Here is a 17,325-nt window from a genome sequence, read left to right on the forward strand (position 1 = left end):
TTAATGTGTTGTATCGAATTCGTGGTGTCGAATGTTGGTTAGGAAAAGTATCTTGTGCTTCTGCTACAGTTTTCCATCCGTGCATCTGGAAATACATTGAATGCTAAATTAAGTCTGTCTACGTAGCCTGCACTGGATATCCTGTGTCCATTGTTGTTCTTTACAGTGATGTGCCAAGTTATCATGACTTGTCAACAAAAGTATTTGTTGTACATACAGTTGTTCCTGCACTCAAACCAATATTGAATGTTTCTAGTACTATTATGCAGAAGCTGCATTTTGATTTCTTTGCATTAATTTGTATTTCTGTGCATTGAGTGGTGAACATGCAGAAGTTTTTCCTATTGGTATATTCGTTTGCCTCTGTTGCATCAGGAAATTATTTTGTGTTAAACATATTTTGAGTCTACCGAAAACTCTGGTATATAAATGGTCTCTAAAAAGGGTGTATGGAATTTAAAAAGTCCTTGAAAATAGCTAAAAAAGAACTTGAAATGTGCTTGAATTTTTGATGACTCAGAGTGTGTGGACCCTGGGATAATAGTCTTCCGTACAGTATAAACATCGTGCAACATCACACAATTTAGGACTTGTGTCAGGTCAGCTTTGGGTGCTTTTATTTATTATAAGGGAGAAGAGAAACATTACCAATTTGAATTCTCAGTTTCTTAATTTTAAGCCCTCGAAAAACCATCTAATCATGAAGCGCAGGAATGCTCAACTTTTAAAGAGAAAAGTGTTGACATTATTACCGTGACGGACTTCTTGTATCAGTTACACACCACATATTCTGCAATGTGCATTCCTACAAGTAGATAGACAAGTACTGCAGTGTGCATTCCTACAAGTACGTAGACAAGTACTGTAGTGTGCATTCCTACAAGTTGGTAGACAAGTACTGTAGTGTGCATTCCTACAAGTACATAGACAAGTACTGTAATGTGCATTCCTACAAGTACGTTGACAAGTACTGTAGTGTGCATTCCTACTAGTTGGTAGACATGTACTGTAGTGTGCATTCCTACAAGTTGGTAGAAAAGTACTGTAGTGTGCATTCCTACAAGTACATAGACAAGTACTGTAATGTGCATTCCTACAAGTACGTTGACAAGTACTGTAGTGTGCATTCCTACTAGTTGGTAGACATGTACTTTAGTGTGCATTCCTACAAGTTGGTAGACAAGTACTGTAGTGTGCATTCCTACAAGTACATAGACAAGTACTGTAATGTGCATTCCTACAAGTAGGTAGACAAGTACTGTAGTGTGCATTCCTACTAGTTGGTAGACATGTACTGTAGTGTGCATTCCTACAAGTAGGTAGACAAGTACTGTAGTGTGCATTCCTACAAGTAGGTAGACAAGTACTGTAGTGTGCATTCCTACAAGTTGGTAGACAAGTACTGTAGTGTGCATTCCTACAAGTTGGTAGACAAGTACTGTAGTGTGCATTCCTACAAGTACGTAGACAAGTACTGTAGTGTGCATTCCTACAAGTAGGTAGACATGTACTGTAGTGTGCATTCCTACAAGTAGGTAGACATGTACTGTAGTGTGCATTCCTACAAGTAGGTAGACATGTAATGTAGTGTGCATTCCTACAAGTAGGTAGACATGTACTGTAGTGTGCATTCCTACAAGTAGGTAGACATGTACTGTAGTGTTCATTCCTAGTAGGTAGACATGTACTGTAGTGTGCATTCCTACAAGTAGGTAGACATGTACTGTAGTGTGCATTCCTACAAGTAGGTAGACATGTACTCTAGTGTGCATTCCTACAAGTAGGTAGACATGTACTGTAGTGTGCATTCCTACAAGTAGGTAGACATGTACTGTAGTGTGCATTCCTACAAGTAGGTAGACAAATACTGTAGTGTGCATTCCTACAAGTAGGTAGACATGTACTGTAGTGTGCATTCCTACAAGTAGTTAGACAAGTACTGTAGTGTGCATTCCTACAAGTAGGTAGACAAGTACTGTAGTGTGCATTCCTACAAGTAGGTAGACATGTACTGTAGTGTGCATTCCTACAAGTAGGTAGACATGTACTGTAGTGTGCATTCCTACAAGTAGGTAGACAAGTACTGAAGTGTGCATTCCTACAAGTAGGTAGACAAGTACTGTAGTGTGCATTCCTACAAGTAGGTAGACAAGTACTGTAGTGTGCATTCCTACAAGTAGGTAGACATGTACTGTAGTGTGCATTCCTACAAGTAGGTAGACAAGTACTGTAGTGTGCATTCCTACAAGTAGGTAGACATGTACTGTAGTGTGCATTCCTACAAGTAGGTAGACATGTACTGTAGTGTGCATTCCTACAAGTAGGTAGACTTGTACTGTAGTGTGCATTCCTACAAGTAGGTAGACAAGTACTGTAGTGTGCATTCCTACAAGTAGGTAGACAAGTACTGTAGTGTGCATTCCTACAAGTAGGTAGACATGTACTGTAGTGTGCATTCCTACAAGTAGGTAGACATGTACTGTAGTGTGCATTCCTACAAGTAGGTAGACATGTACTGTAGTGTGCATTCCTACAAGTAGGTAGACATGTACTGTAGTGTGCATTCCTACAAGTAGGTAGACAAGTACTGTAGTGTGCATTCCTACAAGTAGGTAGACTCTAGAGAAGCGTGAAAAGGACATAAACTGTTTTAAACTTGGATCGGTAGCATTTAATTTACACATCTGAGATGACTTCATCGATTTCTCTTTAAATGTTTGCATACAGGAAATTTATTCAGGCTTTCTTTCACCTACTGAAATACATAATGATCGTTATTATTCTAACGATGAAAAGCAATTACGGTTACTCGCAGTGAACTTTCATTCTCAAATGCCGGCGTTACACTTGCTCGGAAATTTGCTCAGGCATTGTTTTAAAGTCTATTATGATCGTTAATAAACAAAAAAAAATGTTTAGAATATCCTCTCTCGCTTCAGCGTGCACTCGAAAATTTCAAACGAAGAAACGTTTTCATTTTTTCAGCCAAATCTTGCTGTCATTGCTGTTGGTAATATTGTTGAAGCGATAGATGTACTTCTACGCAGCATTCATTAGCATTAAAATTATAGTAAGCAATGGGTTGACAAGTACACTCTGATTAGTCTGACATACGAAAAGAAAATGCAATATTATCCTTTAGCAGTGGGCTTATTGTAAATTAATTTACTCGGTTGTAAATTCTGTATTAATCGACAACCCAGACCGTTATTCGAGATCATTTTATTTTCTGACAAAATTATTTTTCATTGGACAGGAAAGTGTTGAAAGTAACACTGCGCTAATGTTAGATGTGATGGACAACGCATTCGTTCATGCCTAACAATTCCAAAAATTATTTTTCTACTATCATAAATAATATAACAAAGTCGACCTAATATAATTTTAGCATTCCATCGATATGTTCAGAGATGAATATGAGGACATATCACCGATTACACGTATATCATAGTTTAAGAATTAAAATCAAATCTTACAGTCTGTTTGTACTTACTTATAGAGTACAGTGACTGAAACGAACAAAATTTGCCAGTCCCGGGTATGGATAACTCTAAAGAACTGGTATGTTTTCGGAATGTGAATGCAAGCCAAAGATAATTCCCTTTCACGTAAGCTTGTGCAGTTTTCTTTGTCGTGACTTGAAGTAACTGCTTATAATCTGACATGTGAACGTCAATGTGGTTTAATCTAATACTATATGAACCATTTTTCACATTAAACATTTCGATTTCCCTTATTTTCTGACATTTCAATTCTAGACAAACCATAGATTAACCTGTAAACGTCTTGACTCATCGTTAAGGCTGGGGCGGTGGGCCGACAAAGTCGAGAGGATATCACCAAGCTAAATTGTCCGCGCAGTCAAAAAGCCTTGTTTTCAGTGTACAAAAATATTCTGGAAAAGAGAGGTTATTGAACATTGCCATACCTTGTACGATGAAGTAATTTCTCTCTAGACTGAACACAATTTGCCTCGACGGCAAGACTATAAAGATTTGCCAGCCCCCATTTTCTAATTTAGGTATTCAATTAGAAAATAAAATGAAGAGTAACTATCAAATGTCAAATATTTTAGGCGAGCAGATGAGAACTTTCTTAGAATATTGGTCCACTTCTTCTGTTATTTCTCTCATTTCTTACTTGACTGCAGCTGGTCAAGTTTTGAGTTCATTTTGTCAGTGTCATGGAGCACATGGTCTAATTTTAGTAGAATACCTTCTATGTCTTGTCTGGTTGCTGGTTACACGCCCTTATGTGTATCGCTTGAATGCAACTTTGGTGGCCCGTGATTCTTACGTTGCTGAGAACCAGCTGACTGAAAAGACACAGTTTTACAGACAGCGATATCTGTGTGTTCACCAAAGGAATAAACTGATTGGCCTTCTTTGTTCGCTTAGTTGCATTGCGTGTTGGCTATCCGCCAACAAAGTTTCCAACTTTGACTCTGTATTGATCATGGCTGACACCCATATTTCTCAAGATAAAGTCTAACCAGAAACTAAACCACCCTTACAACTTCGATTGTTGTTGGGTCCATGTATTAAGTTATTTTCATTTTATGATTGTTTTACCCTATTGAAATCATGCCTTTCCGATTAAATCTGACGCCAAAAGAGATTTCGCCTTTGTATAGTTTTTTAGAAATGGAAAGTGAACACAGAAAATTGGCATGATGAGAGCTTAGCCATACCTTCCCCTAGCTACACATTACGGGATACAAAATAAATTAGCAGTCAAAGATCGTGAAATGTTTTCAACAAATTTCAGTTTCATTTTAACATGAAATACATGAGTAAGTAAATACAGCAATGACTTTATGTACGTTTGAATGTTGCCCAGTGCTCAAACTACTCATTCGAACATAGATCTTGAGATCATTATACCTTGACTACCCAAGGTCGCATTTGTTGAGGCGAAGACAAAACTGTTTGTGTTATGGATATTTTCTATGGCTGTGCATTATTTGTAACACAGAAAACATTTCTTTACTGAGTTATTAATAACAGAGATAGGTGAAATACATCATAAATTTAACTAAGCTGTCACTTTAGCATATGATTATAAATAAACTATATGTATGTATGAATATGCATTATCGACCTATTTACGCGTATTTCAAATGCATCTTTCATGATGCATTGATAATTCAGGTGCCACAAAAATACAGGGTGCTTTATCTATAATTATTGGTGCTGTATTACTCTATTTTTCTTAATTTGCCTGTATTTACCCAAATACGGGTTAAAATTACATTATTTGTCTGTATTTACCCCAAATACGGGTTAAAATGCATGGCTATATCTTTGTAGTTATTGCAATATGAATGATCACGTGACCTGGTTGTCGTAATTCCTTAAAAGTGTCACCTGGCATCGCAGCCTAATCACAATTGCGATCAGTGCATTCAGGAGTTTGTCCTTCATTCATTTGTTGTATGTGTGCAGTGAAAGTACTTTCAACAGCAGAAACCACAAAGCGAAGGTAAGTTCTTTGACATACATACTTTATTGCTCATCCTGAACAATATTCGACAGGGAACAAGTCTCTGAGGGAATAAAAAGTTATAGTTTTTGTGATAGACTTGTAGCAAAGAGTACCTATACCAATACCTTTTTTTTAAACATCTGTGTGAGCTTATTTATCAAATTTTGAAGAGAGAAGTCGTCAGCGCCTATGCGACGTTCTTGTTTACAAAATAATGTATTCCATGTACTATATCTAAATCATGCATCACACCTACATAGCTGTATCGTATAAATTTTTCTTTCATCAATTGCCAATCGCCTTGGATGCAATGTTTAAATTATTCGTACGGGCCCAATTCCCACAACCGCCGCCCTTTCAAATGCGACACGAAAAAACACTGCTCTTCGTTCGGAGATAATGATGCAGGGTACCGTTCCTGGGCGTAAGTGCATGGTTTACTTATGTTTGTTAACTTGGAAATCTTTTGAATGTTTCAGCAAAAGTTTAAACATTGTTTCAATGCACTCACTAACTCAATAGAATTAAACTGAACAGTCAAAACTGCTCAACTTAGTGTGCCTAGACTTTGTTGTTAGAAATGCGATGCTTTCAAACAAAATACGATGAATCGTCTGGAAATTTGTTCAGATGATAAAAGCATAACATGTTCTGATAATTGTTCTAGGATAATGGAAATCGTAAAAGACGACAGCAAGAACGGAAACGAAACTGGCGAACACGAATCATCGTCGAGAAAGCAGCCATGTGCACAGCTGGAAAGGCTAGAAGAAGTTGGCAAGGCAGCTACAACCAGGGCATCGTTCCCAGATGGACCCGATGGGCGCGCTCATGTCGCCGGCTTGCCTAGGGGCCAGAATGACCCAGACATGATGTTTGGCATAGGAAGCTGGAGGCCAAAGTGTCTCCAAATGTTCGCCAATTTCAAATTGGCGTTCTTTGTTCTTTGCGTATCCAGCTTCGTGTGTACTGTCACCTTCACTACTTTGCTAACTGGGCTAACCAGCATCCAGAAACGGTACTCCTTGGACAGTGCGCTAATGGGACTAAATTCGACCTTACTTGAAACGGCATCACTGATAACAGTCGTCTTCGTGAGTGTTTTCTTCGGCCGAACAGGTGTTCATCGTCCTCGGGTCGTTGGACTGGGTATAATCCTAGCGGCTTTGTGTCAATGTTTTACGTCGCTCCCACATTTCCTATCGGACACGTACAAATATTCGACTGTAGTTCTTGGCACAAATGACACGACCTTGTGTTTGGGCAGTAATAGCAACTCGTCGGACGATAGACTTGGTAACGCAAGCCACATTTGCACCAAGATTGACGAAAGGGAAAGTATGCAAGCAGTCATAATTTTATTGCTTGGACACAGTTTTGTTGGAGTATTCTTCACACCAATGATAATCTTAACACCAACCTATATAGACGATGGAGCTAGCAAACTCAAAGCCCCTCTCTACATGGGTAAGCGAAGACACTTAAAATCGTCATAGCACATAAGCTTCCGTGGCATTTAAAATAAAGAAATCTCGTTCTCGGTACATGATAGTGTTCATTAAACCATTTTATATATTATTATAACATATATTATTATAACATATATATATATATATATATATATATATATATATATATATATATATATATATATATGTATGTATGTATGTATGTATGTATGTATGAATGTATGTATATATGTATGTATGTAAGCTTATGTATGTATGTAAAGGTATCATGTAATCGTGGTGTGCATGAATGTCTCTACGTATAATGTACTACGCTGAACGCACAGTCGCTTGTGGTTCGATACACGACGGCCGCTGTAGTATGCATTAGAAAAGTAGGCAGCCGTCTTGTATCGAACCGCAAGCGACTGTGGCTAAACGTCCGTAATTTTATCTATCAGTATATCAGTATTGAACAACATGACCCTAATGTACGCCAGGCAGCAAGAGAGTCATTAAGATTGCACATGGAAAGCGGAAGGTTCAAACCACCATAGTCCAGTCAAAATAGGGTTAGACCCACCACAAATTGCAACAGAATTTTTTTCTTCGGAATGCATTTCAGAGAGGTACCCAGAACAACATATTAAAAGTTTACTCGAATCCACCTTGGGGAAATATGTCTAATTTGCATAAATCAAATATGGCGGCCAACCGTCCAACAAAATAACATAATTTGCTATATATCGCATGTTAAACAAGCTATTTCAGTGATTTCAAAGTCTGACACTAGTAATTTGGCCCAGGGAATTATTTTGGAGGTATAATGTTCCTTATAGGTACTTTCCTAATTTGCATAATTCCAATATGGCGGCCAACATTCCTACAAAGGACATTTTCGGTCATGTACCACGTATTAAACAAACTATTTCAGTGATTTTAAAGTTAAAAGTATATTTCTTTGGCAAGGAAAAACGATTTTCGAGATGCTATGATTTGCATAGGTAATTTGTTAATTTGCATAAATCCAATATGGTGGCCAACATTCCTACAAAGGACATTGTCGGTCATGCATCACGCATTAAACAAGCTATTTCTTTGATTTTAAAGTTTTAATATTTTTCTTGGGTATGAAGAAACACTTTTAGTGGCTCAATTTTTACAAAGTTCCTTTGATAATTTGCATAAATTAAATATGGCTGCATATTAATGCCCTGTTGCCGCTTCTAGTATAAATAACGGTTTTGGTATAGTTTTTAGCACTAGGAAACTATCAAGAAGAAACTGTTAAGTCCTTGGACATTCATTTTTAAAATGTTTTGATTTTTCTGTATATGACGACTGTTAATGTTAATGAATGTTAGCCTTTTGAATGATATGTTCTCTTTTTTAATATAACATTGAATTCATCTGTGTGTGGCATTTTCGTAATTTGTAAGGGTGTTTAACACTCTACAGTGTCAAAGCATGTAATCTGTTATGTTTACTGTTAAAAAAAGGGGTGTTCAAAATCTTTAGTTTTTAATTTAGACTGAACCCCCTTCTTATGGATGGGTGCATCTTTATAAGATCCCTTAGATGATAGGCAAGAAGTCATCACACATACCAGCAAAATACAATAAACACAACAAAGCTTAAAAAACCAGAAAAAATGATATGACCGAAATAAAAAGTGTTGTAATACTCACAAATTGAAACTTAGCACTATTGCAAACAATGTCAGATTCATAGAAACTTTCTGGACACACAAACTCAAAAAAATATGAAAACTGCATGCTTTAGCAAAGACTTACAATTAATCCAGACACAGAATTCAACTGTTACACAATACAAAGAAGTACATCTTGAGTCATTTTTCCAAGTGTCATTTTTGCATGTTTGTATCGTGTAACAGTTGGATTCTGTTGGGCTAATGAGTTGTTTGAATTAATTTTAAGTCTTTGCTAAGCATGCAATTTTCAATTTTTGTGAGTTTGTGTGTTGATCAAGTTTTTAAGAGTTTGACATTGTTTGCATCAGCGCTAAGTTTTAATTTGTTTCTATTGTGGCATGTGTTATTTTAGGTCACATTATTTTATTTTTTGCACTGTTATTATCTTTGTTGTGTTTATTGTCTTTTTGCTGTTACATGTGATGACTTCTTGCCTATCATCTAGGGGGATGTACCAAAGATGCACTCGTCCATAAGGAAGGGGTTCAGTCTAAATTAGAAACTAAAGATTTTGTCCACGACTTTTTTAAAACAGTAAACATTAAAGATTACATGTTTTAACACTGTAGAGTATAAAGCACCTATAAAAATCACAAATAATGCCGTACACAGATGAATCCAATGTTATATTCAGAAAGAGATTATTATTAGACGACTAACAATCATTAACGGTTGTCATATTTAGAAAAATCACAAATAATTAAAATTGCATGACTTTCTTACAATTCAATAGTAAACGCACATCAACATATACGTATTTTAATCCGTTCGGAAGTCATATATGTAAGTCTACCAAATTTGCTTTAACATTCTTTTCAAAATACAATATATTTATGGGGTATTTTAACGAATTCAGGTATCACAGACATCTATTAAAGTAAACTTTTATTCGTAAATGGATCGTTATTGTATGTAAATTTTCTATATTTTTAAAAATAAATGTCCAAGGCCTTAATGTGGAGCTGCACGTTGCCAACACAGTTTTTTCGAAGAAATATTTCTCATCTAAGATAACAAGGAAACCCTTACAAACTATTTTGTGAAATTTAATATTTCACTTGAAACAAGAGTATATCTTCATTCTAAAATGGCATGGGCTGAACGACTGACACTCAAAAAAGTGCTTAAATCATGGTTAGCAAAATAAAAATGCCTCTAATTCAAAATGTAAGAATTTTATTGCAAAACAAAATAGTTGTTTTGTTATACAGCATTTAAAAACATAATGTGAAAATTTCAGAAAATATGACCCAGCCAGAACAGAGTTATATTCTTTGGAAATCTTGAAATTCGGATAAAAGGGAAGCAGGAATTCGGGTGATTTGCATACATTTGTATACATTAACCCTTCTATATCATGCAACTTACGACTGCTTGCAAAGCTAAAAAGTGAACCTAACCAATTTTTAATCTTGGGTTAACAAATTAATAAAAAATTGAAGAATATTTTCAAAATACAGTGCGTTGGGTGCTGTGCCCTCTTGACAGTTTTTTCTTGATATTCCTATTCCTAAAAACTCTACCATAACCTTATTTATATTAGAAGCTATTTGGGCATTAATTCGGCAGCCATATTTAATTTCTGAAAATCATCAAAAATTCTTTTAAAAACATTGAACCACAAAAGGTGTTTCTTCATGCTCAAGAAATATAATTAAACTTCAAAATGGCTGAAATAGATTGTTCAATACATTTTATGACAGAAAATTTCTTTTGTATTGGATTTATGCAAATTAACGAAGTGCCAATGCAAATCATTGCACCTAAAACATCATTTGACCATGCCAAAGAAATATCCTTTTAACTTTGAAATCAGAGAAATAGCTTGTTTAACCCTTTGACTGCTGTAATTTTTTACACCAAAATTTTAATGCGATATTTTACCAATTTCTATGAACATTTCTGTACGTTTTTTCATAATTTTGGACCAAATGGATATCATTTTTCAGCAGCTACAGAGTTTAATCAAAATTTTGGCAAAAAGCAGAAAAATTGACTGTGTTACATTTTATAAAGTTGACAAAAATAGACTTTGGCGCCAAAAGGGTTAATACATGGTATATGATAGAAAATGTCTTTTGTAGGTATGTTGGCAACCCTATTGGAGTTATGCAAATTAACGAAGTACCTAAGCAAATCATTGCATCTCGAAAATTGTTTGTCCATGCCAAAGATAGGCCTATACACTTTTAACTTCGAAATCGCAGAAATGGCTCGTTTACCGTTTGACTGCTGTAATTTTTTACACCAAAATTTTAATGCGATATTTTACCAATTTCTGTGAACTTTTCTGTACGTTTTTTCATAATTTTGGACCAAATGGATATCATTTTTCAGCAGCTACAGATTTTAATCAAAATTTTGGCAAAAAGCAGAAAAATCGACAGTGGTACATTTTATAAAGTTGACAAAAATAGACTTTGGCGCCAAAAGGGTTAATACGTGGTATATGACAGAAAATGTCTTTTGTAGGTATGTTGGCCACCATATTGGAATTATGCAAATTAACAAATTAGCTATGCAAATCATAGCATCTCGAAAATCGTTTGTCCATGCCTAAGAAAAATACTTTTAACTTTAAAATCACTGAAATAGCTTGTTTAGTACGTGGTATAAGACCAAAAATGTCTTTTGTAGGAATGTTGGCCGCCATATTGGAATTATGCAAATTAACGAGGTGCCTATATGAAACATTATACCTCCAAAATGATTCCCTGAGCCAAATAACTAGTGTCAGTCTTTGAAATATCTGAAATAGCTAGTTTAATATGTGATATATAGCCAATTATGTTATTTTGTTGGATGGTTGGCCGCCATATTTGATTTATGCAAATTAGACATATTTCCCCAAGGTGGATTCGAGTAAACTTTTAATATGTTGTTCTGGGTACCTCATTAAAATGCATTCCGAAGAAAAAAATTCTGTTGCAATTTGTGGTGGGTTAGGTGCCAAAATCTCGTAGATTGACTGGACTACCAATGATTCTCCAATTTTTTGCAGGATAGGCCATCGATAATGCGTGGTTGCATTGCCAAGCAGCCAAAAGTTCCTTGGCCAAAATCAGAGCAGATCGTACAATGCGAAATGTATACAAGTGCATTTCTTTCATATCTTTTTCTAGAAATATAATTAATTGATATTTGTAATGGAAATCGATCAAGATATATCGCTAACTTCAGACTCGACGGAGAAGTTTTACACAATGTACAAACAACATGAGTACGAAGCTGAATTCAGGGAAAAATTTTCACAGGGAGAGTGGTCAGAGAAGCTGGAAATGTTCACCGTTCAATTTAAGTGGCATATCTCAATAAGCCCAGAATTGATGACAAACTCAGATATTCTTAGCTGGAGGTCGATGGCAACTATAGATATATGGCAGCTATAGATAGATAGATAGATAGGTCGAACAATGTATCGACAGATAACTCGATCACTCAATCGATAGATCGATCGATCTATCTATCGATGTTTGATAGATGGTCGGTGGATCGATCGATCGATCAATCGATCGATCGATAGATAAACGGATGGGCAGATCGATCGATAGAACGAAGGATATATCAATTCGATAGAAAGATAAATAAATTAATCGATAGCTTGATCGATCTATTCAATTAATCGGTCAATAGATTGATGGATAGATACATCTATAGATCGATTTGTTATCACATTCTCGTACTCAATTTTCTTTTCTTCTATTTACTTATTGTTACAAATGTAAGTTTGTTTTTCATCCTACACGTATTGCAAAAATGATGCGGTGACGAGTATTTTTCTTCTCATTTTTTTTAATCTTCAACCAATAAGAATGCGCAAAAACATGAAAACGACATAGGAATGCGCGCATAGATAAATGCACAGCAGTGTTGCTTTAGTATTTTTGTATAGCAACAGTTCTGTGGTTTGACTTTAGTGCGGCAATGCACACTTAGTTTTGTCAGCTTAATATAACAATGACATAATATATATATATATATATATATATATATATATATATATATATATATATATAATATATATATATATATATATATATAATATATATATATATATTATATATATATATATATATATATATTATAATATATATATATATATATATATATATATATATATATAAGCCGTGAATTTAAATGCCCTTTCCCTTATTTCTGATCAGGTATTTACTTTACAACGGTTTTTCTTGGACTTGTTATTGGATTCCTACTTTCATCATTATTCATCGGCCTGTACGTTGACTTCGATCGTGTCAATATGTCCAGTATCGATATAGACCCCAGCGACACACGATGGGTCGGAGCTTGGTGGCTGGGGTACCTTGTTAACGGCGCCCTCATGGGCGTAATTGGCATTCCTGTTATGCTCCTTCCAAAGAGATTTTCTCCATCGCGGGAAGAAGATGCCGTTGTGACCACAGCGTCTGTATCGAGCAGTTACAGTCATGACAATACCAATGTTGAACGAGAGGCCATAAGACGCATCAAAGGTAAAGGCAGAGTAAAGTTTTTAAGGTGCGAAAGTACCTGTCTGTTCAGTATATGCAAGGTGTTAAGTCTTATGTAGCCATTTGCACACTGTGGTGTTGACATCAACTTATTTCATGATAATGGGATCTAATGCTATTGATGTTAACAATTTTGAAGTCCACACTTCAATTCGTTTGTCGAAAATATCTACGTGTTGCACAAAGTCCTTGTGACGGCAAAGCTAACACTCTGCATTTAATCATAGTTTAGGAATAAGATGAAGACTAAGCAGTTGTTGGATAGGTTAAAAATGATGAAGACATTTCAAAATTATCGACAAAGCATTCTTAAAGGGACAGAGTCGGCCATTTTTCGTATATTTGTTTCATAAAGAGATACTACTTATATTGTTTGAAGATACTGAATAAATGGGTGACCATGCATATATTCGACCACGGTTTTAGACATGATACATGAAGCCAACGAGAGAAAGAATAAATGGTCATGACATTTTATTCTTTCTCGCGACGGTTTCATTTATCGTGTCTAAAACCGGGGTCGAATATATTCATAGTCACCCAGTTATTCAGTATCTTTCAACATGTCAAACATTTTGAATAGTGTCTTGAACCAAACAAAACTCATGATAAATGACCGACTTTGTCCCTTTAAAGTGACACGGAAGAAGTACAGATCAAATCACCACTCACTATCACATTGGATAGTAACGTTTATGAGAAAATAAAACGTATTGCTGTTATTGAATATGATGACCTGCACAGGGGTCGAAATAATGTAATGATGCGATATACATAATGTTATATACATAAGTTTTTATTGAAATAAAAGGGAAAATATAAAATTGATAGTTTTCTTGTGAGTTGCATTTCTTGTTACAGAGTTTCCATCAGCACTTAGACGCCTTCTCAGCAATGTGCCTCTGATGTCAATATCAATTGGATGTGCATTTGAGAGAGCCGTCGTTTCTGGTTTGCTCATGTTCTTCACTAAGTATATTGAGAATCAATTCAGAGTGTCTGCCGCTAAAGCAAGTTTTCTAACAGGTTTGTCTTACTAGTTATTTACTGCTGAAATCACTGATGTGTTCAAAACGTCAAAACAAAGGCCCAGCCGCCAGCGCGTCTTACCGCAAGATATTCCCAGCTGTCACTCAACTTGTCAAGTGAAAACATCGACCCGCCAAACTCAAAAGATCGTGGCGCGAAATAGAAAAGTTCTACCCGCCAGAGCAAATCTGTTAAACCACGCCTCCAATTTTGACCTCAAATTTCACGATCAACAACTTTCTCAGACGTTGTTCAGACATCGTGGTCCTGTCGACTGGCGCGGCCGGCGGACATTCTGTCGTTCATCTTTGGAAAATTGAAAAAATTGTGAGATGATGAACAGGATTTACCCGAACAGAACATCGACACGCCGCGGGAGAAACAACTAGAAGCATGGCTCGTAATCATGGACTATAGGACTTTGTGAAATATGCAAGAACTGGAAATCAAAGAACTGGATTTTTTTGAGTGTTGTTCAGAAAATATTCACATATTCATCACAGTTAGCAATATTCTCATCGGTGAATTTCTCATAGGCTACTGGCGTCAGTTTTTTAAAAGTCCATTCCCACCTGACCATCGGCTTCTCACACGTCGTGCGACGGCACTGGTTGAGACATCTTCTGCACTATTGCCATATTCGTCATTTTCTTTTGGTTTGTTTTTCTTTGAGAGATATCTAACACTTGACACGATACAAAGCGTTGCCATTAATTTCGTAACCCACAATCGCTGAAACGGAACTTTTCGCCACCTCTCTGCATGACGAGAAAATCGCCAGTAACTTTATCCCCACCACGCAGTAAGATTTCCATTACAATCCTGCAACTTGGGCAAGATTGCCTTTCCACTCCTATATCTCCGTTTGAGCCATTAGGGTATCATAGGACGAAGGTAAATTAACCAGCAGAGAATTGGTTCAAGTCGGTGAATTTCGAAAATAAAATGATCTGTAAAAGTTCATCGTGTAAAATTTGGCAGCCCAGGTCCAGTTTACGTAGCGATCAAACGCGTTTTTATTTAGTCTGTGCAGCTACAGTGAGTGCCGGGTGAAACTTCCCTGTATCGCGTTCACCCCACTCAATGCGTTCATAATCATATCCTACTCACACGTTTCACTTGAAAACAGAACACAAATCATTGCATTCCAAGCGATCACCCAACTCACACGATCACAAATCATGAACTTGAACCAAGTCTGGTAAACCAGTAAGCAAATCAAGAGAAAAGCTGTGCACAAACACGCTTCAAACACAGCGTAAGTGTGCGGTGGTTGGCGTTTGGAAGGTGGGCGTGGTTTTATGTTTTTGGTCTGGGCAGTCAAACTTTTCTGTTTCGCGCGTCGATGTTTTGAATGTGGCGGGTTCATGTTTTCGGTTGACATGTCTTTCTGACAGCCGGAAAAAGTTGCGGTCAGACGTGCTGGCGGCAGTGTCTTTGTTTTTACGTTTTGAACACATTAGTGATTTCAGCAGTATGTATGGGCTGGAGACAAGGCATTGTATTTCTTGGAAAGATTATACTACTAGACTAGACTAGACTAGACTAGACTAGACTAGACTAGACTGGACTAGACTAGACTAGACTAGACTAGACAAGACTAGACTAGACTAGACTGGACTGGACTAGACTAGACTAGACTGGACAAGACTAGACTTGACTGGACTAGACTAGACTAGTCAAGACTAGACTGGACAAGACTAGACTAGACTAGACTAGACTAGACAAGACTAGACTAGACTAGACTGGACTGGACTAGGCTAGACTAGACTAGACTGGACTAGACTAGACTAGACTAGGCTACTCAACGTGATTCTTCACAACGCTGCACTGCTCTGCACTACACTCTTTTACAGTGTACTAGATCGTACTACACTGCACTATGCTACTCTACACTGATGCACTGCACATCAAAATGCTGGACTATCTATTTTTGTTTATTTATTTTGCACAACATGATACATAAATTAACCTGCAAAAAACCCAAGTCGTGCATGGATTACACAGAAAAGTCTAAAGACTTATTTCCACTGTAGTCCGAATTCACAAAGACCAACAGACAAAAAGAAAAGACAATTGCAATATAAACAATTGCACAACAAACAATAAAAGAACATTTTCAAACGATCTGTGAATAGGACTAAAACACACTGAAAAGTCACAATATCAAAATTTAAATGAAATCTCTCCTGAGACGATTCACAAATTTTTGGAATCTTGCAAATGCCATTTTACCCTTTGTTTAAAATTATAACTAGAATCTACATTCCTTATGTTACATGCAAGACTGTTCCACAACTGCGAAACTGAGTACAGAAACCTTATTTGGAAAAAATTAGCTCCACCTGGGATAAAAACAAAAATATTACCAAGCTTTGCATTGTAATTGTGTACATTTTGTCTAGTGTCAACCTTTGATATGAGACAAGATGGAGCTTGACCCCTTATTATTTTATGCATTAGATTCAGTTTCAGATATGTCACCCTTTGCTCCACACAAAACCACCCAAGTTTTTCAAAGTGAGCTGGCCCAATATGTTCCCTGGCCTGGGGTGCATATCTAGAACAAACCTTATTATTTTGTGTAGTTTGTAGTCTATGTTTGCTAACAACCTTCAAACCTTGATACCGGTAAGTAGAGGCATAATCAAAAAGGCAATTAATGAGGCTGTATTCGTGTATTCCTGCCCAACAGTTGACGTTCACTAAAGAAGAATTGTAAACGGACATTTGCCTTCTGAATTGTCTATTTGGCCATACTCTCTCCCGATAATCTCTGATCCAAATGTGCACCCAAATAGTTAACTGAATACTTGGCGATGACATTGGTATCATTACAGACTACTTCAAGCTTAGACTAGACTAGACTTCACTACACTACACGAAAATACAAAACTCAAAGCTGTACTGCATCGTGCTGCACTACACTACACCGAATTGCGCTACACAATACTGCTCTAGACTAGACTCGACTGAACTAGACGAGACTAGACTAGATTAGACTTGACGAGACAAGACTTCACAACACTACACTACACAAAGATATAATACACTACTCTATAATGTACTGCACAAGACTGCACCACAATAGACTAGACAATACTAGACATAATAACACTAGACTGCACTACACTAGACTACAATA

The 17,325-nt window shown here is 36.5% G+C and overlaps 1 protein-coding gene across 1 annotated transcript; it reads left to right on the forward strand.

Annotated features, from left to right (window-relative positions):
- Window positions 1-6,155: 6,155 nt before the first annotated feature.
- Window positions 6,156-14,191, forward strand: LOC139137766 (solute carrier organic anion transporter family member 1B2-like). Its single transcript, XM_070706032.1, has 4 exons — window positions 6,156-6,358; window positions 6,860-6,951; window positions 12,807-13,133; window positions 14,013-14,191. The coding sequence occupies exons 1-4, from the start codon at window positions 6,156-6,158 to the stop codon at window positions 14,189-14,191; spliced, it is 801 nt and encodes a 266-aa protein (XP_070562133.1).
- The last annotated feature ends 3,134 nt before the right edge of the window (window positions 14,192-17,325 follow it).

Source organism: Ptychodera flava, chromosome 7 (assembly GCF_041260155.1).
Source record: "Ptychodera flava strain L36383 chromosome 7, AS_Pfla_20210202, whole genome shotgun sequence".
NCBI lineage: Eukaryota > Metazoa > Hemichordata > Enteropneusta > Ptychoderidae > Ptychodera > Ptychodera flava.

What these genes read in the sequence shown, in the direction of transcription:
- LOC139137766 (XM_070706032.1), top strand. Translation starts at nt 6,156, where the DNA reads ATGGAAATCGTAAAAGACGACAGCAAGAACGGAAACGAAACTGGCGAA. An exon ending in CAGAATGACCCAGACATGAT is followed by an intron (nt 6,359 to 6,859) that starts GTTTGGCATAGG and finishes GCTTGGACACAG; the next exon opens with TTTTGTTGGAGTATTCTTCA. An exon ending in GGCCATAAGACGCATCAAAG is followed by an intron (nt 13,134 to 14,012) that starts GTAAAGGCAGAG and finishes TTCTTGTTACAG; the next exon opens with AGTTTCCATCAGCACTTAGA.